General features: G+C 42.2%; 2 protein-coding genes across 2 annotated transcripts in view; both read right to left on the minus strand.

Moving 5' to 3' along the window:
• Positions 1-286: 286 nt before the first annotated feature.
• Positions 287-13,450, minus strand: rab11fip1a (RAB11 family interacting protein 1 (class I) a). The gene is made up of 6 exons (XM_053324773.1): positions 12,766-13,450; positions 7,154-7,590; positions 5,940-7,005; positions 2,952-4,730; positions 2,521-2,626; positions 287-2,006 (listed from the first exon to the last, which is right to left on the minus strand). The coding sequence occupies exons 1-6, from the start codon at positions 13,113-13,115 to the stop codon at positions 1,803-1,805; spliced, it is 3,942 nt and encodes a 1,313-aa protein (XP_053180748.1). The 5' UTR covers positions 13,116-13,450; the 3' UTR covers positions 287-1,802.
• Positions 13,451-15,339: 1,889 nt separating this feature from the next.
• adgra2 (adhesion G protein-coupled receptor A2) overlaps positions 15,340-25,216 on the minus strand; it is a 34,566-nt gene continuing 24,689 nt past the window's right edge. Inside the window, exons 3-19 of the mRNA XM_053324772.1 lie at positions 24,125-24,196; positions 23,032-23,103; positions 22,860-22,931; positions 22,187-22,350; positions 21,612-21,825; positions 21,302-21,466; positions 21,025-21,223; positions 20,769-20,918; positions 20,498-20,659; positions 20,118-20,318; positions 19,827-20,016; positions 19,065-19,273; positions 18,861-18,988; positions 18,643-18,766; positions 18,413-18,561; positions 17,569-17,658; positions 15,340-17,417 (exon numbers count right to left, since the gene is read on the minus strand). Coding sequence (XP_053180747.1) covers positions 15,998-17,417; positions 17,569-17,658; positions 18,413-18,561; positions 18,643-18,766; positions 18,861-18,988; positions 19,065-19,273; positions 19,827-20,016; positions 20,118-20,318; positions 20,498-20,659; positions 20,769-20,918; positions 21,025-21,223; positions 21,302-21,466; positions 21,612-21,825; positions 22,187-22,350; positions 22,860-22,931; positions 23,032-23,103; positions 24,125-24,196 — 3,781 coding nt within the window. The 3' untranslated portion in view covers positions 15,340-15,997. The remainder of the gene's footprint in view (positions 17,418-17,568; positions 17,659-18,412; positions 18,562-18,642; positions 18,767-18,860; positions 18,989-19,064; positions 19,274-19,826; positions 20,017-20,117; positions 20,319-20,497; positions 20,660-20,768; positions 20,919-21,024; positions 21,224-21,301; positions 21,467-21,611; positions 21,826-22,186; positions 22,351-22,859; positions 22,932-23,031; positions 23,104-24,124; positions 24,197-25,216) is intronic.

A 25,216-nucleotide genomic window follows, 5' to 3' on the forward strand; every position in this document is an offset into this window, starting at 1 on the left:
GATGTAACATTAACAGCCCTTACATGTTATTCACTGTTTTAATCAGGGGGGGGATGTACAATAAATCATACTATATGTTTCCATGGATACATTTTTTTTCCCCTCAATGACCTTAAGAGTCTAACTATCATGTGAGGGACAGTCATCTTTTTTCATTTTCTATAACAACCTTCTTTGTGAATAAAGCATGAAGACCAGTGCTATAAAAAGAAGATATATTGTAGACATGCAAAATATCATGTGAATAAAAATAATGTATATTAATATTACATTTATGTACGTTTTATTTCTTTAAAAAATAAATGCACATAAAATAATTGAAACAGCAAATACAATCTGGTGAAACTAGTGTCTTTATTTCAAATAAAACAATATTTTTCCCAGCATCCTTACTTTCACATCTTTTACACTGGCTGTATAATTATTTTTATGTCCAACAAACACTCAATGCATCCGGCTGTACGTTCTGTACATTCTTTGTGCACTCAACCACTATTCATCCAGCAAATCAAGACATTAAAGGCGTGTAAAAGGGTTTTGAAGGCACAGATCTGTACATTCATAAGATTAATATTGCTATAATTTCTGCAGTGACATCAAATAATATCATATGAAGGCATAGATACAGGGTTCATTCATTAGTGTAGTTCAGTTACAAAGATGAGGCTGGCTGGAATTGACAGACACTTTTACTGTTCCTGTGATGATTGGTTTGGATTATTATGATTATCATTTGATTATCATCATTATAAATAATGCACAAAAAACAACAGTGATCAAAATGATTCTTCTTCTTCTTCTTCTCATTATTATTATTATTATTATTATCATCATCATTATTGTAAAAGTTTGATTCTGTACTTGCATAATAGTTCAAACAACTTTGTGCACAGGCTAAATAACCAAAAAATGAACTACCTATCATAACAACTATATGATTGAAAATGTGCACAGTAAATAGTAGCTGCTTGCTGTCATTCGTTGCTGGTTTTCTAAATAATACCTCATTGAAGCAAAAATAGGCACAATATATTTAAGAACTGGAAGACAAGCTGACATTCTACTGTGGTGAGTTAAAAAAAAAAAAAAGAAAAGGGAGGAATGTTGTTAACTGACTCATTAAAAAAATACATGCTTGCCAAAAGGATCAAATAATGAAATAAGACTTCAGTGGTGGAGGGAAAAGTCAGTGTGTTCATGCTTTATAAATAATCTTTCCTCAGTTGACATGGTATCAAGGTCATAATTATAGTTACGACCTGCAGCAATGACTAACAATTTATTGCAAATATACTTAAACAAACTATCTTTTGAGAGAATTATTACGTTCTTACCTCAGAATGGTGCATGTATGATTGTATAATAGCATATAGATGATTGGTCTTTACACATAAATAAGTTACAGAAAGCCCAGTGTAGAGTAAAAAAGGCTAGATCATAGTAAAAAAAAAACAAAAAAAAAACCCAACAGTTTGTGTCTACATAATTAGTATATCAAATAAAGCGCAACCTAACTTTCATCAAGTATGGTATATAAATCAAGCTGTTGAATATGTAACAAGCAAATGTGAGTACCGTAGTGTCAAAACAAATACATTCATTTGCATATATAAAGATTTTGACTTGCTTGTTATTAGGAGTCACCAAATATCACTTGGAGACAATTTCATTTGACACTGACTCCATATTGAAACTAAAAAAGTGCATATGCTCTTAGTCTTACACAGTGACAACAGTACAAACATACACACAAAAACATAACTGGGACCTCCAGCAGGACTCTTCCTTTTGCACTCTTTACCTCACACTGGTTTGGAAAAGTTGAGGGCTTGCAGGATAGTGGGCTGCTCCTCGATGACACGGACCAGCAGGTTGTCTATGTACTCTTCGAGCTCAACGATCTTAGCGTCCTTCCTGGACAGGTCAGTTTGCTGCTTCACCACTAGTGTGATCAACTCTTCCTGTGTCAGCTGAGTGTAAGGCCCACTTTCCATTGAGTCTGCCACCTGGAGAGAAGTAAACAATACACTAATTAAAAAAGTACACTGAACTTGATATAACACACAAGAGGATGATTTTGCAGAGATGCAGGGTACCATTTACTTTTAGTGCTATAAAAACAGTGGAGGAAGTTTTACTCAGTTGTCAAAACCATTTCCATGACAACAAAGCAAACTCCATCTGCTTAAGACCATGAAATATAGCTGAAAGCTTCATAAAATTAAGCCAAACAGCTATGGTTGAGGTCAAAAAATGAATCGACAAGCTCAAAGTTTTGCAATATTTTCTGAATCAGCTACCACAAGATGACTCACTTTGGGGCCGTTAGTAATGACAGACTTTTTTCCCATGAACTCCATATTTCAGTTCTTAGAAAAATTACTACTTTTAAATTCTGTTTAACGGTAGATTGCTAAAGTGACATTGTGTAATGTCTCCTCCTTCAGGAAAATCCAATTAAATTACAGTGAGGGGAAATGTCATCTATGTTCTCAAGTATGTAATTTATGACAACAGTACCTTAATCTTTGCTGGAGTGCCATCATGGGCCTTCATCTCTTTCACAGCAGGGGTGTTGATTGAATGCTGGGTATCAGCTAAACTCATGGGCTTCACAGGATGGGGCCTGTAAATATAAATCCATACATTACTATAGAGCTGTCAAAGAGGTAATAAGGTCACTACATGTCAGAACAACAGGTAAAAAACAAACAAAGAAGAAATACTATAAAGCAAGAAAAAAAGGTTAAACTATTTAACCTAGTGTTCCCAAATCATTTCAAATGGCTAAAACTGCCAGGAAATCACAAGATTTCAAAAATAATCACACCCAAGGTCAATCCCAACACCTTATTTATTTCCCTATACAACAGCAGAAGCCATATGCCACATTCAAATCTAGATTAACACTCAACAAGTGAATTCTTTGTAAGTAGCCTGTTCAATCTCACCTGCGTGGAGTTAAGGCTAGCCCACCTCCATTGCTATTCTGAGCACTGACAGGCTGAACATCAGAGGGCGAGACCCATGCTCGCAAAAGAGTCTTTCCCCCAGACAACACTCCTGCCTGTGATGCTGGTTCCTCCATAGCTATCTGGAGCGTCTCTGAGGATGTCAAAGCAGACGGTACACTAAAAGCTTCAGCTCCGAAAGGATCCTCTCTGCCATGAAAGCTGCTTTGTGTTTTCACATCCGCTTGATGCTTTGGAGAGATGAACTCATTTGCCACATCTCTTGCGGGGAGGCCTTTATCAGCCGTTTCTTCTTGATATGCAGGTTCTTGTCGGGATTTGGAGCCTTTCTCTAAGTGAGTTATTGAAGGAAGCATCTGTTTTCGCTTTTGTGAATTTTTTCTTTGGAAAGCAGGACTGAATTGCTTTGAATCTTCCTCTTTGTTCCTGTACTCGTTTTGTTTGTTTGAATTGCTGCCATTAAAACCTGTGAAGGGATCTGTCGGTTTAACTTGACTAAAGATTTCATCAAGATCACCTGGTGTCAATCCACGATCTTCTGGTTTCTGCTCTTTCTGTACACTGCCAGTGAAGAGGTTATCTGCTTCTTGGTTCTGGCTCAGTTGTGCCCACGGGTCCTTGGAGAGAAGCTCAGTGTTGGGGAATGGGTCAAACTCAGCGAAGTTCTCCTCTGCCTTCACGCCTGTTTTGTTTGTGTTGCTCATACTTGACCTGGATGATGTTTGGCTGTTACTGTTCATATTTTTGTTAGATAATACTGATGTGACAACAAAGTCTTGCTCTGCTGGCTCTTTGCCACTGACCCTTTGCCTGGGTTTGGCTATGGGAGCATCTTTGTTCATGGCGACTGGCACTTGCCTTTGGTCATCTGTTGGTGCTGTATCCTGGTCCATTTGGCTGGTTGGTCTGGGAGCATTTGTTGCTATAGGCGATGGTTGCAGCACCTTTCTTGCTCCATCCCTGGACACCCCTGGGAGACTTCTTCCACTTGATGTGTCAGTGTTTTGAGGTCCCATGGCTGCAGAGGGATTGGGCCTCATGAGAGACTGTTGAGTCTGTGCCATGTTCTGGCTTTGTATTTGACCAGGGTCTGCCACTGATCTAGGTTGCAGAGATGCTGCTGGTTTAGGGGGAGCTGGGGCTGCTACTTTTTTTGATGACGCAGGTTTTGCTTCCAGAAGTTGTGTTTGATAATGCTTCTCTTGAGGAGATGAAGTCCTATGATTGGGTTCATGCTCCTCTGGGCCATCCACACTCATCTCTGGACCTAGTAATTCTGGAGCCTCCCGATGTCTCTGATTGACCTGCGCAATTATATGGTCCCATCGAGTCTGTCCCTGTACTCCATGTCTCTTCTTGGGGAAGAGCGTTTCATAATCAGGGAGTGGTAGGGAGTATTTTTTGTCTTGCTGCGACCCATCTGCCTCAACATATCCAGGGTTACTGATCTCTCTGACGTGGTTTCCTTCAGGCTGGGTCTCATGTATAGGATGCAAGGGTGGCTGGGGGGCTCTTCTCTTCTTATCAGCCATGGTGGGTGAAGATCCCACAGATGATGGATTGTATGTGCTGCGAGGAGGGGATCCAGGTGGACTTTGACTAATGGTTTCTGGAGCCAGATATAAGTGAAGGTTGGAGAAAGTATCAGGGGACTCAGATGGGACACTAGAGAGGGTGGATTCAGGGGTGGTTGGGGAGGGACACTTTTGACTGGGGCATAAGGAGTCAGTGGGTTCAGACGTCAGAGATTGAGTGAATCTGCCAAGGAGTGAAAACAAAGCCCTACATATCAGTGTGACCATCAATTTTCCCAACGTAACCTCCACCAATGTACAGCCCGTCACCAGTTTAACTAGCAACTCTCACATCAACAAATTTGTCAAAAATAACTATAAATTCCCAACTCCAAACTCACATGTTGCAGCTCTGAGCTCTCAAAATTTACAAAGCTTAACAACTTAAAATACTGAGAATAATCTGTGTTCTCTGACAACAGTAGACACACAACATCTGATCACGCCTTGCTGTTAATGTTTCTATTTTTAGTAGAGAATTGTTTACTTTGAAAAATGTACTTTCCAACTTGATAAGACAATATGACATTTAATCTATTTAGATTATACTAAATTGTCCAACCTAGCATTAAAATCAACAACATCAAAATTGATAATCCAAACAATTTGAGCTACTTAGGCTGAGCTACTGTCTAGCAAACACATTTCAAAGTAAATAAAAAAGACAATACCAAGCAAAACCCCCTTACCATGATGATCTTTAAAAATCCACAAAAGTCCACAAACAACTCTAAAAGAATCTGAAAGCCCAAGTACCCGAGACGTCCACATATGAAGTCAAACTGTCTGAGTCACTCCTTATGAGCTCTGTTCAGTCCACAACCTGTTCTACAACATCCGATCACCCTTAAGACACGCCCAGATTCTCATCAGTATGGAGATCAAACCAGTCAAACTGGTCCATCAACCGTCAGATGCAATTCCAAGTTTTTGTCATTCAATAGTCACAAGGTTTTCTGATGTAAGCAGAAAAAGGACAGAAAGTTGTGACACTGTGAAGTTTCGTTGTTGACAGAGATGGTGTGGGGAGAGACTCATTAATCACCTTGATGCTCCTAAACAGTCATGAACATTTCTAACTGTGACTTTTACTGCAGCCTGGAAATCAAAGTTTAGAGGAAAAAAATGTTTTTGCTGTGAAATTTGTGTCCTGCCCTTTTGGTGCCTGCACATAATGCAAATAACACTGAAATGTGGCAGCATGTCCACTTGCAGGCCTATTGAAGACAGTATTCACATTCCAGTCCAGCAAGTCTAAGAATAGTGTGCCTGCAAGCAACCAGCAGAATCCCTCTGAGTCACAACACTGATACAACACTAACAACATTACATAACATTAATGAAGGGTCATTTTTGAGATTATGTAATAAAACCAAATAAGATGAAGGCCTACCTGGGTTTGACTGCAGACACCTTTGCAGTGCGGTTGTGGAAGACCATGGCAGAGGGAGTTTGTGGGTTGCGGTTGGGTTTCTGATGATCAGCTGGGCTTTCGTTACTGCTGACTCTAGTATCTGAGCTGAGGACAACGTCCTCAAATGGGTTGGTGGAGTGGTGGATGATTGGTTGATCAGGATCTTTCAAGTTACTGCGAGGGGCTGCTGTGGGTACTTCCTCTTTGGTTATTTGCTGTGCCTCTTCCTTTTTCTCCTCCTTCTTTCGGATCATTCCAAACAGAGACGTCAGCCTGTCGCTCATGGAAGCCTCCTCCTGCCGTTTCTGCTCCTCTAGTCGGCGATGCTCCTCTTCAAACCTCTCATTCTCAGCTGCTTCCAGCATCCGGTGTTCTTCCTCTTGCTTCTTCCTGTATTCCTCCTCATCCCTCTGTTTCTTCCTTCTTGCTTCATCCTCAAGGGAGCGTCTCTTCCTCTCCTGTTCCTCTTTGTATATGCGTTCTTCTTCCTCCTGCCGTCTCCTGGCCTCTGCCCTGGATTTCTCCTCTTCCTCCTGCCGTCTCCTGGCCTCTGCCCTGGATTTCTCCTCTTCCTCCTGCCGTCTCCTGGCCTCTGCCCTGGATTTCTCCTCTTCCTCCTGTCGTCTCCTGGCCTCCGCTCTCGATTTCTCCTCTTCCTCCAGCCTCTTGGCCTCTGCTATGCGCCTTTCTTGTGCCTGCCTTCTCTCCTCCTCCTCCTCTTGATGGCGCTGTTGCTCCAGTATATCCCTATCTGAAGGCTGACGGCTGTGGGAAGGCACAGGTACGCTTTTGAAAGAATCTGCAGAGACATCAGAGGAGTGTTTCCGTACATCCTCCACAGATCCTTGGCCTGAGCTGTTAAGACTGAGAGTAGATCCACTTTTAGGCTCTGTGTCCTCATACACATGGCTGCCATTGATGCACAGATTGTTCAGGTCACTGTTGCTCTGCTTGGAGCGGCCCAGTAGGGAGAAAGGACCCTGAGAGATCTTGCTGTCATTGCTGCCTGTCCGCTTGTGGCCCAAGAATTTGAATTTCTTCTTCACTGTGGGAGGAGAGACAGTGAAGTATGATGTCATTGTAGACATGCAAAACATTATTATTTAACTTGCACTGTGGCGCAGAGGAAAGACAGAACTGTAAACATACAAACAAGAGCAGCTTCAAGCCAGAGTAAAGAAACATTAGGTTACCTTCAGGGGTCTCTACATTGAGGCCAGATGAGCGGCTGCCACTGAGAGATGAGTTCTTCTCGGGAAGCGTCCCCAGTGTAGACATGGACTGTGACATGTTCTTCTGCAAGTTTGATTTGGGAGCAAAGAGGGATTTGAGTTTAGATTTCTTTTTCTCTCCTGGAGTCTGATGAAGTGAGACTGAATCGGCCTCCCCCTCGCTGTCTGTCAGGACTTGGCTCACAGACGGGACAATGGCCGAGGCAGAGTCGGAGAAGCCATCCTTCTTCTTCCCGCGGACTTTGTCTTTTATCTTGGAGATGCGGGAGCGTGGTTTGTCCTGCATAGAAAGGTCAAACATGCTAGCTGACATGTTGTTTCGCATGAACTGGATATCAAGTAGCACCTCCCCTCGTGCCTTGTCCTCCTTCCCAGACTTGTCCACCAGCTTGAACCAACTGCAGATGAGAGAAAGAATTAATCAGATGTTAAATAAGGAATGTGCTCCATCGGCATTTCATGACTTTCAGCTATGATATCTAGTGAACCTTAGTACACTGCAATAACCCTCCATCTTATCAGGGAGTTTGTCCCATAGCAACTCTTCAACACTCAAGACTTATTTTTCTTAATGCAAGATAAAAAAAAAGGGGCAACATGAATGTGAACCATTTCCACAAATAGCTGCCTTTGTGTCAAGATAAATATTACATTGAAAAAATGTATGAAACAAGAACCAAATTTATTAAGAAAAAGATTAAAGGTTGAAAAAAATGTATTGATTGATCCATATTGAAAATAATCTTAATTTGTAGTTGCAACAATTAGTCGCTTAATCATTAAATTAATTTTGATAAGTGATATATTAAAATCCACTGGTTCCAGAGAATCTAAAATGTTATTTTTCTATATTCTTTGGTCCTCCGTGATAGTAAACTAAAAGTCTTTGGGTCTGTGGACTGATGGTTATGACAAGACAGGACATTTTAAGCTGCATGTTGGGCTTTGTGAAGCAGCAATCAGTATTTTTCAACATTTTCTAACAATGTATAGTCCACATAGAGAAAATAATTGAAAGGTTAATTGGTAACTTAAATTATAGTTGGCTGCAGCCCAAAATGATTGTAATCAAATTTTCTGAAACACAGCACATTTATATCTGAGTGTATTATTAGTTTTAATAAATACCAAGAGAGAAATGCCACCAAACAATGTTAATTTGATCTTGGGTTGGGTTGTAAACTGTAAAGTTTGCTCCTCTCCCCCTTTCACTAGGCCCTCTTTCCCAACATTACTAGTGTTTGTGTCCAATGTTTGTTAATTTATCAGACAAGTTACATAAATGATGGAATACAGCTCTCACTAGAGCAGTTTGTGTTTAACAATGTAATATTTTGTCGAAGGGCTTCAGTCCTGCTGTGATTGGGACAGATGGTCTGTGTTATCATTGATAGTGACAACAGGTGTGCATCGTTATCTGGACCATGCACTCAGTCACAAAGTACTGTCAAGCGGAGGCACAAAGGACGTACTGTTCTGTAGTGAATCACATTTTGTATAATTTGTTGCACTCATACCTGTGTGTGTGATAACATTTTAAATTTTTTCTTCTTTTTTTCTCTTGCTTCAGCAAAGTATTTTGTTGAATTTCCCATGGTTCAGTTTGGCCTGTGTTTTATTAATATTTCTCATAATAAACATCACAATTTTTGAATTTACTCCAGCCGACCTGCTTCATCAACATACTTTATACATTAACCATCACCAAACCACAATATATGCCCATTATATAGGGAGGCAGCACTACATAAAACACGTCAGCACTTCAGGAGGGGTTAAAAGGAGTTAAATGTAAGTTCTGTATAAAAAAACTGATTAAATACATTTCCTGAAGTATTTATGACTTTATCTGCTGCGTCTCGTTAGACCTGAGGCTGATATGTGTCATTAACTGGCTTACAGCTTGTTACACTTCCTGTTGGGAGCACCATGCCAACCATAGATAAAGCATGACAATTACAGCTTTGTTCACCGCCCCCCTCATGTCCTCTATGTTGAACAGGATCAGCACTTATTGTCTGCAAGGGAAAGGTAGGAGTGTTCTGGAGAGCCCTTTAAAAACCATGCCAAAACAAGCAATTAGAGCCATTACATACGGATGTTTTCTGCTTGTATAATTAAAGCCTTGCTATTATTAGATGCCCTAACACTTTAGCAGAAGTGCCCATTATGATAAGCTTTTCCCCTTTTGAGCTCTATTGTTCCACAGCAGAGCTCTCCAACCGCTTCACTAAAAGTTAAGGTCACTATGTATATTTCTCTTTGATCATTGTGTAGAGTAACCCTGTAGGCCCTAAAGCTATTACACTTCAATCTGATGTTGTAACAGATAAACAAAGGCATACACATTATATCTGAATTTAAATACATATTACTAAGCAAATAATTATCTGCAGTTCATATGGAGTGTACTGCTCCAATATTTACTTTAGTGCCATGAAGCAGACATCCAGACAGGCTTTTCTGAGGATAACACGCAGGAAACAAGCATGGGAGTGAACCAACATTCCTCAAAGATGCACACACGCGCAGGGAAAACGCTGAACGTGGTGTGATGAAAGTTGCACTGAGCCTAACTCAAACAGTCCTCCTCTCCAGCCCTAAACCGAGCATGCCAAGTCAAACAATCGCTAACCATGCCCAACCACAAGTATGGGCAGATCTCACTTTCCCGGAGCTTATCAAGGAATTGCCTGCTGTTCCTTCAGGGTGTCTTGTCTATGTCAGTTGACTGTCAAGACACGATGCATTGTTACGTAAAGGCCTGCGGAGTATTCATGTGCTGTATTGTTTGCATGAAATATTGGGCAGTGTCCCTTACGTGTGCTCTCACAGATCCTGCTGGACAGGTTCTCTCTGTTAACAGTCAAGGGCACTTCTCTGCCATGTCTAATGATTAACGGGAGGGTTCATGTTTGTTTGAGTTATGAAGGTGATTCTCGTATTACGTAAGCACAAATGTCAGAATGTGGAATATTTTTAGTGCCACTCACTCTGCTGTTTGTTTACTAAACAAATATAGTGGCTCAGATGTCTGTCTGGAGCTGACTCTGAAAAATTGACTGCAAAGACTGGGACTGGTCCAATATTTATTGTGGCTCCAAATTACATTAAAAAAAAAACAACACAAAAATACCCTCCAAACATTTATTAATTAGAGTTGGTGAGCTGTGAGAATTTGCTGCTTTTCTTTGTTATGCCTGATGGTAAATGAATATTATAGATTTTCTGATATTTTAGGGACCAAGCAATTCATTTAGCAATCAAGGAAATATGCAGGAGATGAAACTGCTTAGGATGAAAATGCCTCACGTAGAAAATGTACTCAGGTCCAAACTTTATATCACTCTATACTGAATAATAGACTGACCATAAAACTCCCAGCTGCTGATAAATTCAAATAAGTGGCCAGACGTTCTCATTTCATCTTGAAAACACTGTATTGTATAGGGCCTACAGCAGAGCTCCCTTTCAACAGGAAAACTAAATCCTTAATGGCACACCCTGCTCAGTATCAGCACAACAGGGGAGCAGGATAGTAATCTAACACCACACGCTTCAAGGCAACCACAGCAACATCCAATACCCATCCTGCGTACTGGCTCCTAAAAGAGACAGATGGAGTAGATCAAGCAAGAAGGGTGAAGGAATTCAGACTTGGAAAAAAGTGACCGTGAGGATTGAACTTTGCCACAAACTGCCAAAACCTCCTGTGCAAACACAAGATAACGTTTCAGATATGACGGTACAATAACCAAGTGTATGAGGTCATCGCTCAAGCAAGGGCAGCCTCACTTGAGCGATAACTGAGACCTCACCACCACCAAGACAGGAGTTCACCGGCGTGACATACAGTCAAAAGAGTCGATATGAAACCATCAATTATTTTTACACTTCTCTTTCATATCAGGGTGTGTGTACTCACATTCAAACACTCATGCTAAGTTTTATTTTAACTCTTGTTACACCCATGTTACACCCTTGCTACAGTACGTCAAGCCACAGATGTCATCCTAGCTGAAGTGTTACGCATCTGGCTGTGAAAAGACATTTAGTGTATAAGCAAATAGCCCTGAGGAATGTGAAGGATTAATAGCAGCATTGTGAGAAAAATGATCCAGATACGTTTCCATCACCACAGCTCGCAGTGACAAGAGCTGGCTTCACACCAACACATGAAGTTTAAGTCTCAGCCAAACGCTACGGTTGGTCCACTGGAGAGGTAGAATACAGAAAGAAAGGGTTGAGCTAAAAATAATCCTGGATTGTTTTCTTAACAGCTGCATCATTTCTATTCTTCTTCTCAGACACTTGTAAGAAGAGGGAGGGTCTGAATAGCTGGGTTTTGTAATGTTGTGGCCAATTTAAAGTGCATTATATTTGATCTATATGAACAAAAGGTGTCATGAAAAGACTGCATTATACATTTCTTCTAATTAGACTTGACCTCATTAGCTGGACAATGCAAAAGGCTACCATGACCTATCCGAACAGCCAATGTAACTCAGGGTGAACTCAAGAGCATATTTTACTGCTAGGTTTCAAAGTTCATGCATGTTGTACAACATCAAGGTGTTTCAAAGTGGATTTTTACAAAAATCAGTCAGTTGTTTTTTATCAGTCTTTCATCAGTTCTACTACAATCACTTCTAGACATTTTATGTTTCTAAAAAGCTCAAATTTGATATTGGTATTATGACAAATCTCAAAGATAAAATGATAATGTTAGGTACAACTACATGATTGACATAATTACATGAGTTCAAGGAATGGGTCAAACGGTTCATGTTTTGGACAATATCCAAATCACTGTTGCATCACTATGTAAATAAAAACAAGACTAGTAAAGTGTTCATACATGTAAGGTAGGGCACCTATTGATACTTTGTTATTGAAGGTGCAGTTAAAACGAACAAACAGGTAGAACAAGCCCAAGTTATTAGCCACCTACAAAACAAAACACAGTGTACTGGATATGTATTCTTTATGTTGGATTAGTTCATATAACCGTTGTTGTGTACTGTCCAAATATTTGGACATGTTGTACCTGCTTTGGCAACATTGTTCTTGAAACCTTTATGCCAATAAAGCCCTTTGAATCTGAATTTTATTAAATTATTCCCACATGTTTGAAGTATTCTGGCAACCCAGTCTAAATAACATTTGGGTTATTTGGCAGTAATTGCTCCTGAAAGTCTGTTTAGATCCAACCACTCAGAAAAGGCTGTCAGTGCTGGCTCTAAATAATTTAGGGGAATTAATATGACCAAGAGACAGGGGGGCAGTGGGAGTGTTTCCATTCTGAAGGATGAGACTTTCTGGCGTGACTCACTGCAGGTCAAATGACATTAAAGCAGAAGTTGAGCTAAATGAAGAGAAACTCACATTTAATTAGTATAAACTGGTAGATATTTTCGTGTAAACCCGTTTAATACTAACCAGTGTCATCCCACCCAGGTGAGGCACTACTTAATACCTAAATGAATGTTCAGCTTTATTGGAAGCAGTGTCACAAACAGGCTTTAAACGCTGTCAAATATAAAAAACGATGAAGGCCAACAGCAGCCACTTACTCTGTCTTTTTGCGAGACTTGTTGTCATGTTGATCCAGTAAGTTTATCACAGCTTGCCCCAAGAATTTGTCGAGTCCCACTTGGGCGCGATGCATCACTACGATGTACAGGGTGCAGCGCTCAGTGTTGCCCGGGTGGAAGAGCGGCAGGTCAAACGAAGCCTCCTCTTTCCACACTGGAGCCACACATTTCTCTGCCACGGACGTAGAAAACTTGTCTTTGGCCACCTGGATGATGGCATAGGCGTCGTTGGTGCCATTTTTGCCCTTGACTCGCAGGCTCCGAGCTTGATGCACCGTTACCTGTACGCTGGTCGGGAACCACTGCTGGCTCTGGTCGGCCAGAGACATCGCGACAAGTCCGGTAAAGCTTCACCAAAAGTTACTCCGAATTGTCTTGTTAATGTGGAGGCACAACGTCGAGCAGTTGGTTAACCCTTTCCCGGTGTGTTTTTCCACCTTCGGCGTCCTCTGCGACTGGGGGTTTAACCAGGTTATCTAGCTTGACTCCAAGTTCAGGAAGCTCCGGTTGATGGCGTAATACTTCTCCCTCCTCTTCGTAACGCTGTATCTACGCCTCTGACAACACTTGTAGGGAGTTAGCACCTATTTTAGCCAATTTAACGCTACTGCTAGCTTGTGCACTGCTGTCAAGACACTCCTACGGTGCGACTAATTCCTTTAAGAGGCTTCAATAAACACAGTTAACTTCCTTTGCCTCAGCTAAATTAAACAATCTACTTCCCTGATGTTTATGGGTTCCCACCCATACTCTACATAGCGCTGTCTGATTGGCTAATACATCTGTCAGTATCTGTATTCAGTCGGTGATTGGACAGTGGAGGAGGCGGGCGTTGAGACATCGCGGACCGTTAACCAGCAATATTAGCCACTGATCTAGAGTCAGTTTACGTTTGCAAAGTCCACGGAGGCTTTAGGAAGGACAGCAATGAACACTGAACTCAGTCTAGTTATGCTTATTTACCACAAAAAGGATAGAAGATGACCAGACAAATAATTGTTCTTTCTTTATTTTGGATCTGAAATTATAAGGCATAGTTTGAGGTTCCTTAGAAATATATTACTTATGTAAAACAGGTTTCCAAAATGAAAACAAATCACGAGTACCTATATCTACACATACAAAATTGTCCCTTTTCTTCTTAAAAGGAAAGTTTGGAATATCAAATCTAACCCTGTAAGTTTCCAAATGTGTGGTCTTGTTTGTTTGAAGAAGCTCAAATTATTTCAGGTGGTCTACATTTAAACCCATAAATGCCTAAAGTAATCCAGGTTTAAGCAGGTTGAAATCATTGAATCTTCCATCAGTCACTGACATCTTTTTTTCTAGGCCTTCACCAAAATACTGAGGTTGAATTTAGGCAAGGTCCGGTTAACAGAGAATACTGTGGTGTAAAATAAAGAACAAAATATTTCACCATTTCACAGTTGCATGGTTTTTCGCCAGGTTGTGTAATATAGAGTACACTTCACAAGACTGAATATTTAGGGGAATAGTACTCGAAATTTGAATATTTAAAAGGTGATTGCCAAATACTTCATACTTAAGAAACATACTGTGTAGCAAGCATTTTGGCACATGTTAGGAAATTATAAAGGAATTAACATAATTTTCCAAAAAGTGTCTAATAATGTTTAAATAAATAATTGTTTCACCCTACAGTTTGGAAAATTGTTAACAAAATAATTATTGATACAGATGCCACACAGCCACAGCCATAAGTAAGTGTGCATGGATACCAGCAGAAGATGCATGTAGTACCTGCACATGATGATATGGAAAATCATACTGAATTATGAATAAGAAAAGTGTCTTGTTTTCCATGAAAAGTTGAGCTCAATAAAAGTCCCGGACACACAAAATTGAGGATGATTTCCATGTTTTACATAAATACTGTTCAGCTGGGATCTGATCAAAAGCTCATATTGCACAATATACAATGATATGCACAATGAACTGACAGCATGTGGTTTTCTGGATTTCAAGACTTCCTCCCAAAGAACAATGGGAAAAAGATGTGACAATGAGTTGCATAGTTGAAACAATATTTCCTGCAAACGCAATTTCCTGAATTGCAGGTGTACCACATTACAAAAAGCAGAAATATGGCTTAAGTCTAGGTACATTTCCTCAATTTTCAAGACAATATTTTAAATTAATTGAATTAAGAAGCTTATCTGCATGCAGTGCTGTTGGCCATGCCCCTGATATGAAACAAGTGGATCAAAGTGAAAATTCTGTGAACACTGTTGAGAGATTTTTCATACTGCTAAAATTAAAGTGAAAAGGTTTGCATATAAGTGGACCTCACATTTACAATCCCTTCCAGACTGACAGTTGCTCTGCCATCCAGGAGGGGGCAGCCATTCTTATTTTAGACCAGAATAAGTCCTCTGGAAGTGAGAAGTGACTGAACACTACAAGTTACTGTGTATGTTGTAGCTAATTATTTCCCCTAAATTTTATTCCTTATGTTTTTATTAGACACGAAGAGCTTTGAATCAGTGCTGAGGGGAATACATAGAAATAAAAATGAAACATTTTCACCATATATTCAAAAGTCTCGCATAGCTTTTTTAATTCACACAGAAATTCTGTACACTCACACTCATCCACATACACACACACACACACACACGCACACACATACACACTCACATACACATACACAAACACACACACACATACACATACATACACCCACACATACACCGATACACCCACACACACACAGACAAAGAACATACAAATGCACATGAGCACACGCAATTACTTGAAGCAAACATAAGGGTGAAAGGTCGTCCACAGATTAAATGCATATAGCTGTACTTTGGAAACGGATAATCCTACCTTCCATTTCATGCTATAGTTGATATGCATAGAAAAATCACAACTAAAACAATAAAGCTTTCATTAGACATCCAAAATCAACATTATATGCCAATTTCAGAGCAATTTGAGCATTTCTTGTGAAATGGAAAAAATGAAATCTTTTTTTGAAAATGACAAATGTCTTGTTATTTTTTTTACCATTTCACAGCAAACTCTTACAATGCTACAGAGGCAAAAGTACCAGTTTAGGGTCCTGGATGCCTTCATGATTTTATATCTTAAATTATATAATTATTATAATCAAGAGACCATTAAAACATAACCCAATCATTCAAGAGTCTGTTAAGGTCATGCATAGAAGTTCATGTATAAGTATAGGTTACACTGTGGTTTCGCTCTTCCACAAACTGCTCTTCATTCCAACAGAGCTCTGGGATTGGTCTGTGCCACTCATGTCCTGCTCCAGCTCTAGCACTGAGTTTTTCAGGGTGCCATTCGGGGCAGAGGCCCCTGGCATAGTGGGTGGAACACTGTTCAAAGGGTAGGAGCAGCGCTTAGCTTCTCGCTCTGCAGCAGCCGCAAGTTTCAAATTGTCTCTGCTCGCGCATCGTCTCTGGGCGCCATGCATGGCCGCTCTGCTTGCCATTGAGGGTAGTAGGGGGAAAGGTTTGCGGCTCCCACTGCTGCCCCCATCACTTCCCTCTGATGGGCTGGTGGCCACTGACTCTCCCACCCGTTTCCCATTTGTCAGCGGGCTGGCCTGGCTCTCGGAGAGGCTATGGTGGATACTGCCATTCTCACTCGTGGCCTGTTTATAAACTGTGTGTGAAGAACTGAGGTGCTCTAAACCCGTGGGACCTAAAGCTCCAAGGCTGCCCCCACCTCCAGCTGACCTTAGAGCTTTGAGACGATAGTGACCTCTTCCCTCACCCCGATGGTGATATTGGCTGCTCCCTTGTTTAGTTCTGCTGCTCACTTTCCTTCTCTGGGGATGCACTGGGGCCGCAGAGTTAATGGTGGGCAGAACACTGTTTGTTGGCTTTGTGATGTTGTCAGTACTGGTGCTAGTGTTGTTACCTGCAGGTGCACGTGAAGTGTTGTTTGGATTGTCTTGTGCCACCTGTAACAGGTTGGTGAGCTTGCAAGGCCCGGGGCCCACGCTGCTGATCCCACTTGGTGTGGATGATGACCTAGCTGACGAGGAGTTATGTGAGTCACCAGGTGGATGGCAGTTGATGAACAGTTGTGATCCCTGCTCAGAGGTCTGCACTCCACTTACCGTAGTGCAAGTGTGTGTGTAAGTAGACATGGGATGAGAGCGGCGATAGCCTGGGCAGCATGCTAGCCATGAGGCTTGTACATCCAGACGTCGGAAGCAGTGGTGCACCACCAGAAACACCCCCAGAACTGTGGCAGCCAATCCATAGAGACAGCTAAACAACAAGCTAGTGTGCCCTGTCAGCCACATTGCCATTGCTGCACAACACCATAGAACCACAAACAGGAAGTGGGTGGCCACCAGCACCATGAACTGTGTCTTCAGTGAGTACTGGTCCTCTAGAGACACAGCAGGGTTTATAGGGCCCACCACTGAATCTGTGGAGAGAAGGCTGGTGCTTCCTGCCAGCGCAGGCTGGCTCTCAGTCACAGGAGAGGATAGGGTGGTTCCTGTGCATTCTTTGGCCACATGGTGCCTCAGGCGAAATACAGTGCACAGGAAATAGATCCAGGTCACCAACACCACTAGGCCAGCTGGGACAAAGAAAGACCCCAAACTGGAGCGCCACACCAGCCAGCAGCTGCAAGAAGAAGAAAAGAAGTCTGGAGGGTCGGTGCAAAACAATGACATCTCTGTGTATTCAACATATCACACAGAATTATTCACTCACCAAACAAAACAACACAAAGTCAAGGGCCAAATGGCTCACGGATAAAAAGAGAAATACTCACTAAGGGCTGTTGTCTCCATAGTTGCTGACATTGACAGCTGCAGTGATCCCACAAATGATAAGAGGAACTCCATCAGCTATCAAATAGAACCTTGAATAACAGAGAAAAAGACATCAAACACAAGTTCCCAGCTGCAATTTAAGATATGAAGAGCAGTTCTTGTTAGTGCCACAGGATGCTGTATGACCTTTGGCTGCAACGTTGTTTTTCAAGTGTGCATGTCAGTGTCATTTTCTTTTTTGTATTTTTATGTCTCTAGCTGTCTATAATCTGGACAGAGCTGTGTGCTCTTTCATTCTTGTAGTGGGCAGAGTGTAACAAGGGTCTGTTTGGGCTCCAGAAGTCTGTGATTTATTGCGGTCTTAATCCATGTGGCCCAGTGGGCAATAAATGGGTGGCTGGAGGGTCACTGAGGTCAGAGGCACAGTGTATGATTGCAGCTCTAGGATCAGAGGGTCAAGGTGAGGCAAGAAGGAGGATAAAGATATTTGGAAAGACAACGCACCCCACTGAATCACCATGCTCATATTTATGACAACCCCCTCTGCTCCTGTTATGTTGGTCTCATACATTCCTCCCCTCCCCCACTCCGGGTTCATCTGGGCTTACAGCCTTCTTTTATGCCTTACAGCAATACTCTGTCATGTCCCTCCAAGGTTTCATAAAAACAGATAGACTATGGTCGTCGGGCACAATGACCCCCTTTGACGGTGCACAGTTTGGGTGGCCAAACACAAGAACTCCATCTGTCTAAAACATAAACCATATTGAGAGCAAACAACAATCTCACGGTACAGGAAGAGGGTGAAGATATGTTGTGGCTTTCTCTGATGTAATCACTGACCTGAGCATAGGTCGCTGAGTAGGTGGAACAGGAGACTCTCCCTCCGGCTGGCGTGGCATTCTCCACACCGCTTCTTTGTAGATCACCCTGGCACTGACTCCAATCCACAGCAGGGTCGACAGCGAGGAGTAGTGCAGGGCAATGCCCACCTGTTGCATATTACACAGATGACACATCAAGCTTACATGCCATGAATCAAGGTGAAGACATTCTGTAAAGTTATGACTTACAGCTTGACAAACAACTGGGTAGCTAGTCAAACTAATCCCTCCTGCGTAGATGGCTGTTGTCATGGCGATATGGAAGCAGGTATTCAGTAATGTGTGCCAGCTTTTTCTTGATATGTGAATGGAACTGTAAGAAAAGTAAAGAATACAAAAATGATTACAAATAATGAGGCAAATAACAAATAGCAGCCTGTTTATACATCGGCACATGTGAGGAGTACCTGTGGTGAAGTATGTGTGTGATGATGATGGTGAAGAGGCAAAGGAGGAGCACTGCAGTACAGGCATACACCACAGGGTGGAGCACCCTTACAGAGATGGGTGTAGAGTTGGGGAAGTCTGGCACCTCCTAGGAAAAAAAGGTGTTACAGTAAAGTCTCATTGAGCCTTGGTGATGCAGATGGTGCATTAAATAGCTTTCCTACCTGCAGCACTGCATAGTTGCTAAGCAGAGAGCAGCGCATTGTGGAGGTGCTGCTATCACTGTGGACCAGCTGACAGCCCTCCTGGCTCCAGCCACCCTGCTTCTCCAGTGCCTTCAGGCTCCACTGGGCTGCCATAGCGTCAGTGCCAGGTGACAAGTGGCGAAGTGACACCCAGATGGGCTCCGAGTGGTTCCACATGCTGCAGCCGTCTGTCACAGAGAGGAGGGGATTTTTTTTTAAACAAACTGTACTGATGACAGAGTTGTTTATTGTAAAGTCAATTTGTGATTCCCAATGCATTCCATGTTCCCTCGGCCTGTCACATCTTCCTTATTGACTGATGACTTTCATTTCCCTGAATGACTCAACATCCCACTGAGACTGAGATTCTCTGTATATAGGAGGAAAGCGCTAAGTCGATAGCAGTTTGTCAAAGTCAGGAAAGAGTGAGTGGACAACAGTGTTGTGACAAGTTTTTTGTTTACATTATACCAATGACAAATGTGCAAAAATTTAACCATATCGGGAGAGAAATGGTACAAAATGGTGTGTGTGTTTGAAACTAAGACCCTTCTTTTCTAATTGTTGATGATAAACTAAATCTATGTCACAAGGCCATCAACAAAAAATAAGAATGAAAGGTTCAGAAATGCAAAGTGTATTTTTAAAAAAGTGTTTTAGACTGTATTTTTCCTGTAAAGGAGGGAAAATAAAATTGTTTGTGAGCTTAAGTGGATTACACTGAATAAGCTGTTTCCTTACCTAAGCCTACAAAGATGACAGGAGTGTTCACGCTACGTCTGCGAGAGTGTTCTCCAGTGTTGCTTGAGTTCCCAGACAGTGGAAAAAAGCTGCCTGTCCTAAAGACTACAAACTGCAGCTTACAGTCTGCAGGAGCATCAGGAGGAAACAGAGTAGCAGGGAGAGTCACAGAGGCCAGCGCTACCGAATTCTGGAAAAAAGGGAGAACAACAAAAGACACGTCATGTCACACTGTCTGTATTTAATGTTGAAATCCATCAGTTCAACTTCACAGGCATGCTAGTATCTCACCTTTAGGGGGAAATTGTTCAGAGAGGTGTTATGCGAGCCAGTGCTGCAGCGAAAACGAAGCTGTTGTTCATGTGCGGACTCCTGCATTTCCATTCCCAGACTGCTTGTTAACACCTCACGACGCTGATATGCAGTGCAGGTTATACCAGTGAAGTGGGCTGGTCGAATTAAGTGGGCCTCCATTACAATGTTCCTAGAAACCTGTAAAAATCATAAGGAAATTGAAGGTAAATAGTATTGTCTGTGTAGATTAATGTCAGTCATCCAGGTATGGAAAATATACAAACAAAATCATCTGGATTTATATTTTACTTGCACATTTGTTGTACTTCCTATTGTACTGTTGAGTATTTTTAGGCAGGATCAATAAATATGCCTACCATGGAGAAGTCTTGCGCGTGGCTGTGTAGCTGAGGCCAGGCTAGAGTTTCCAAAGAGAGGACGATGGAGCTGCAAGCCCTCTTCTCTCTCTGGGCAAGAGTGAGGATCTGGTCATCCACCTGCATCAGGTTACTGCCCATCTCCACCAATACCTCCGACAACTGGGACACACACAAACAGAAGTTTAACAGTAAGGTGATATATTTACATCAAGAAACAAATATTTGTGTACACTGACCATACATACATGTATATAGGCATTTTTCTCACCTCTCGCAGCGGTCTGACATATTCCATAAACTTCTCCATCATTTGTGCAACATAAAGCACATCCACTGAGTCAGTGAAGCCTGCAGCTTCCAAGGTGTATGTGCGTACCTGATGTGCCACAGTGACAGCATTTGATGTATTGATAGGCCTCTGCAAAACAAGAGCAAACGTATGAACAAGGTATGCAGTCATGATACTAAATCTGCTGTACATAGTGTTTACTGAGCAGGAGCCACACAGCAAATCTAGTACTGACCAGAATGAAGGTGTGTAGGACACGGGTGATGCCATTGGTGTAGTGACAGTTTGAATAGTCGCCTTCCTGCCATTTTCCAGAACGGTCACAGTAACGAGAGGCTTTTTTCTGCTCCATACCCCCCTCCACAGACAGGGATGAGTAACGCAGCTGAAGGCAGTACTGATGGGAAGTGATGCCTGCCAGAGTTCTTGGCCACCTGGGGTTTAACAGCAGAGAAAAATGAGAACACTATATTTTTAGGTATGTTGTAATTATCAATGTAACTATAACTGACCTGAATTCCCCCCGGTTGTTGACAACTTTATCTTCTGGACAGAAGGAGGCACTATTCTCCAGCACCACTATTTCAACACTGCGAGATGTGTTTCCCCGCCCAGTAGAAACCACACACTCCCACTCTCCACTGGCCTCCACATGTACATTGAACAGAATAAGCTCACTGGAAAGAGAGAATATAGACAGTGCATTGTCATACATTATCACAAAATGCAATGGGTGTCCAAACTAGTTAAGCATTACTCTTTAAGTGTATCAATTCTGTCAACAAATTTCTGCATCTGCCTGATTTCTTCTAGTTTTTATACCTGGTGATGAAGGTGCAGTCATGCAGCACGCTGTTCTCAAGCTGGACACCCATCTCTGGGTCAGAGGTCACCAGTTGACCATTGTGGCGCCAGTGCAAAGTGGTGATTTTGTCCACCAAGGCAGCAGTGCAGTGGAAGGGCAGCCGATCGCCTTTGAAGACCACCTGACGCTGAGACGGCAGCAGTGACAGGGTGTGCAGCTCCAGAGGACCATCTGAGCGACATGGTGGGAAAGACGCAGATGTGGCCATTACACATCACTCTCAATTATTTCTGCTGCTCTCTCATTACTCAACCTCAGCTAAATGTTTCCACAGAAGCTATTATGAGTTTGCTGTTCTAGAGCAGATTGGATGCAGACAGCAGCAATTCATAAATGCAACCCACAGGATTAGTTGTCAACACAGCACTACTCTACTTTTAGAAATATGTCCCTGCTTCCCATTTGGTCTGCTAATCCTTAAAAATACTAGGACGAACTTGAGCACTGTTATGAGCGTAAAGTCATTGCCATTCACAAGCCAGTGTCTTCTGAAATAGAGCGGTGAAGTGCCTCTTTCTAGCAAAGTCCTCACCACAGCTCAGCTCGCTTTCCTTTAGTCCACGCAGGGGCCTTCCCCTTAGACTCCTCGGGTAGGCACACAGGGTTTCGTCCCCCAGCCGGGGTGAACTGCCGCGAATGAAGCCCAGCACCCAGCGCAAGCCACAGTCACATGACAGGTATTCTGAGTTGAAATTCCTGGTGAGAAAAGTCATAGTAATTTATCAGGGGAGACAGGAGGGGTTTGGATGTGCACTTTTACTCGGCCTAGCTCAGAGAGACTATTATGTCTTGTTGTCCATTATAGGATTAACATATCATACCTGCATGCAACATTTAAAAAAAAATGATTTATTAGGTAACACCCAATGTTTAAATAACAACCTTCATAGATTTACTGTTTTCACTCAATTAACTGACATTGTTATGCATTATCTTCTGATTTATGATTAGCCTAAATTCAAAATAATGTTTTTAATCTACAAATTCAACATACATAAAACATCCAAATTCAGATAAATTCATGTCAAATAAAATTGCATCGCTAATTTTAGTATTTCTATGGACTCAAAGTAATTGAAAATGACTTTGCAAACCCTTGAACTCTGAATTTTGTCTCTGTCTAGACTATGTATTGTTTTATTCAGATAAGGAATGGTATGCCATGAAACTGAACGTCTGGAGAGCAGAGTGTCTCTAACACTTACACTAGCTTGAGGGACGGCAGCTCCTGAAAAACTCCTGGATCCATGGTTGATATGATGTTGCCAGAGAGATTCCTAGCAGTACACAAATTAAATATGAATACGTTAACTTGATAGCTTCCCCAAGACACAGAAAGTACAGTGTTTTTATTGAATCCATTTATTTATCTCTTACAGTTTAGTGAGATTGGTCAACCCCTGGAACATGTCTGCAGTCAGGCAGCCAATGCGGTTGTTGGATAGATCGCTAAAAGTATGAAAAGACAAAAGAATGCATTGGTTATTTTTGATTCAAGAGGGCTCATCTCAGCTACTCAGTCACAGATGGTGATATCTTGACTTGATATCAGATCAAACACTAGAGAACTGAACTGCAGGACCTTCTTTTGAACCATATTTAAATAACACAAAGGGATTTTCTCTGCCTCTGTTACCTTGGTTTTCCACTATAGTCTGCTCATTTATATTCTACTACAGGGGTTAGAAAGTTAAATCAGCATGCCCACAGACCCTGCCACTTTCCCTTATCTCTACTCCATGGGACCCCAGTAAAAGTTTATCACCAAAAGCAGGGCCCCTGTTCTGCTGTCCACCTCTGAGTGTGATGTATACCCACAGCCAGAGAGGGATCTGCTCTGTTGCACCTCTGACACTACCCAGCAGAGAGCTGTCCAGAGCATGTGTTTATCTCCCCCTGTTTGTTTTGAGAAGCCCCAGACCTTGCAGGGAAAACACAAGTAGGGGGAGGAGGGAAGGGGAGTCACGCGGCGCGGCACAGACGACCAGCTCCGACCCACACCGCAACCAGACCTCAGTGTCCAAAAACACAATGAGTGAGCAGCGAGTGGCTGCGAACAGTCACCCTGTCACATTCAATGACGTGTGAGGAGCCTCTGCGTGGCCCTGAGGTTTCCACGGTGGTGGAGCGGGGCACCAGAGATGAGATTGCAGGCCCCCAAAAGGATCCGCAGAAACATTTAACGGAGGAGGCCTTTATGGTCACATTAACACTGGGAGCTCAATATAACGCATGACATCTGCCAAGAGCTGCCAAAACAGTGCACACTTAAGATAGATGTGGGGGATATGTGGGTTTGTGTCTTTCAACCGTGAAACTGTCGAACAATGCTGCTCATGTCATAAAAACTACCCTCACTCCTGCATTTGTCTCATACAAAACAATTCCAAATTTCCATGTCTGTGTTTATGATTTCTGTTAATATATTTGCTACCCAAATGGAATGTGAATCATGCTAATGTCTACTTACAGTTTCCGAAGCTCAGACAGGCCTTGGAAAGCTCCGGGCATGATGGTGCTGATTAAGTTGTGCTTGAGGTCCCTGGAGAGAAAGAGAAAAATATTAGGTCAATGGGAAAATACATGCAGAGATGATGTTGAAACATCAGGAGAAGGCTTCTTTAAGTGAAAATGAAGGGGAGTGGTGGATACACATGTCCCAACCTGGCTCCTCCAGTGGGAAACAGCAGGGTATTTCTGCACACAGATAGGAAATCTTACCCCATCAGCCACCTGGGCTTGACACCAGCAAAATGCAGATACTTGACCAAGTAAAATATTAGTGGAATATAAAACTGCAAGCAAGGGGTTCTGTCATTTTTCAGCTTCTTTAAAAATGACACTTCCCACGACAAACTTGGCCACTGCAGCACCATAAATATTAATCCCTTTGACTGTCTTTGAAGATCTAATTTGATGCTATCCGCTGCACTCTTCTCCACCCTTTTCCCATTCCGCACCCAAAACCATGTGTTAAACAATTCAGCCACATGCCCCCCTCCATCAGCTATAACCTGCATTTGATTTTGAATCCAAGAAATTTCTTTATTGGTCAAGAGGGAATTGGTTAAAGCAGGTCAGGAGACGGATGGTTATCTGCAGGACATGGCCAACGTAGGTTGGAATGTGATCCATGTTCCTACAGCATGAAAAATGCCTAATCCCATTGGACTCATCACAGAGGAGGATTTCCTTACAGGAGCTCACAGGCATTAACACTGCGGTATACAGACTGCCTTTTTTCTCTATTCCATCCCTACCCAGGATGCCACTGTGGTAGGCTGGACCTCAGGGGACTTTCTAGTCCTTTTTTCGCGCAATAGTTATCTGTCATCGCTATTCTCGACCACGCTGCCTCACACCACCTCGGGCCTCTCTTAACCATTGCCTTGTCCACTTTCCAAGAGATGAGCTATTTTGATCAAACTGGGGCAGAAAAATTGTTTCAGAAAATGGCTTCCAGTAAAAAAAAATAGACTGTGCGGTATGGCTAGGATAGAGTCAGAGATCAGGGGTTTTGCTGTTGTTCCAAGCTCTCGCGGCCATTGCTCATATCTGGATT

This window comes from Scomber japonicus, chromosome 9 (assembly GCF_027409825.1).
Source record: "Scomber japonicus isolate fScoJap1 chromosome 9, fScoJap1.pri, whole genome shotgun sequence".
Classification (NCBI taxonomy): Eukaryota; Metazoa; Chordata; class Actinopteri; order Scombriformes; family Scombridae; genus Scomber; species Scomber japonicus.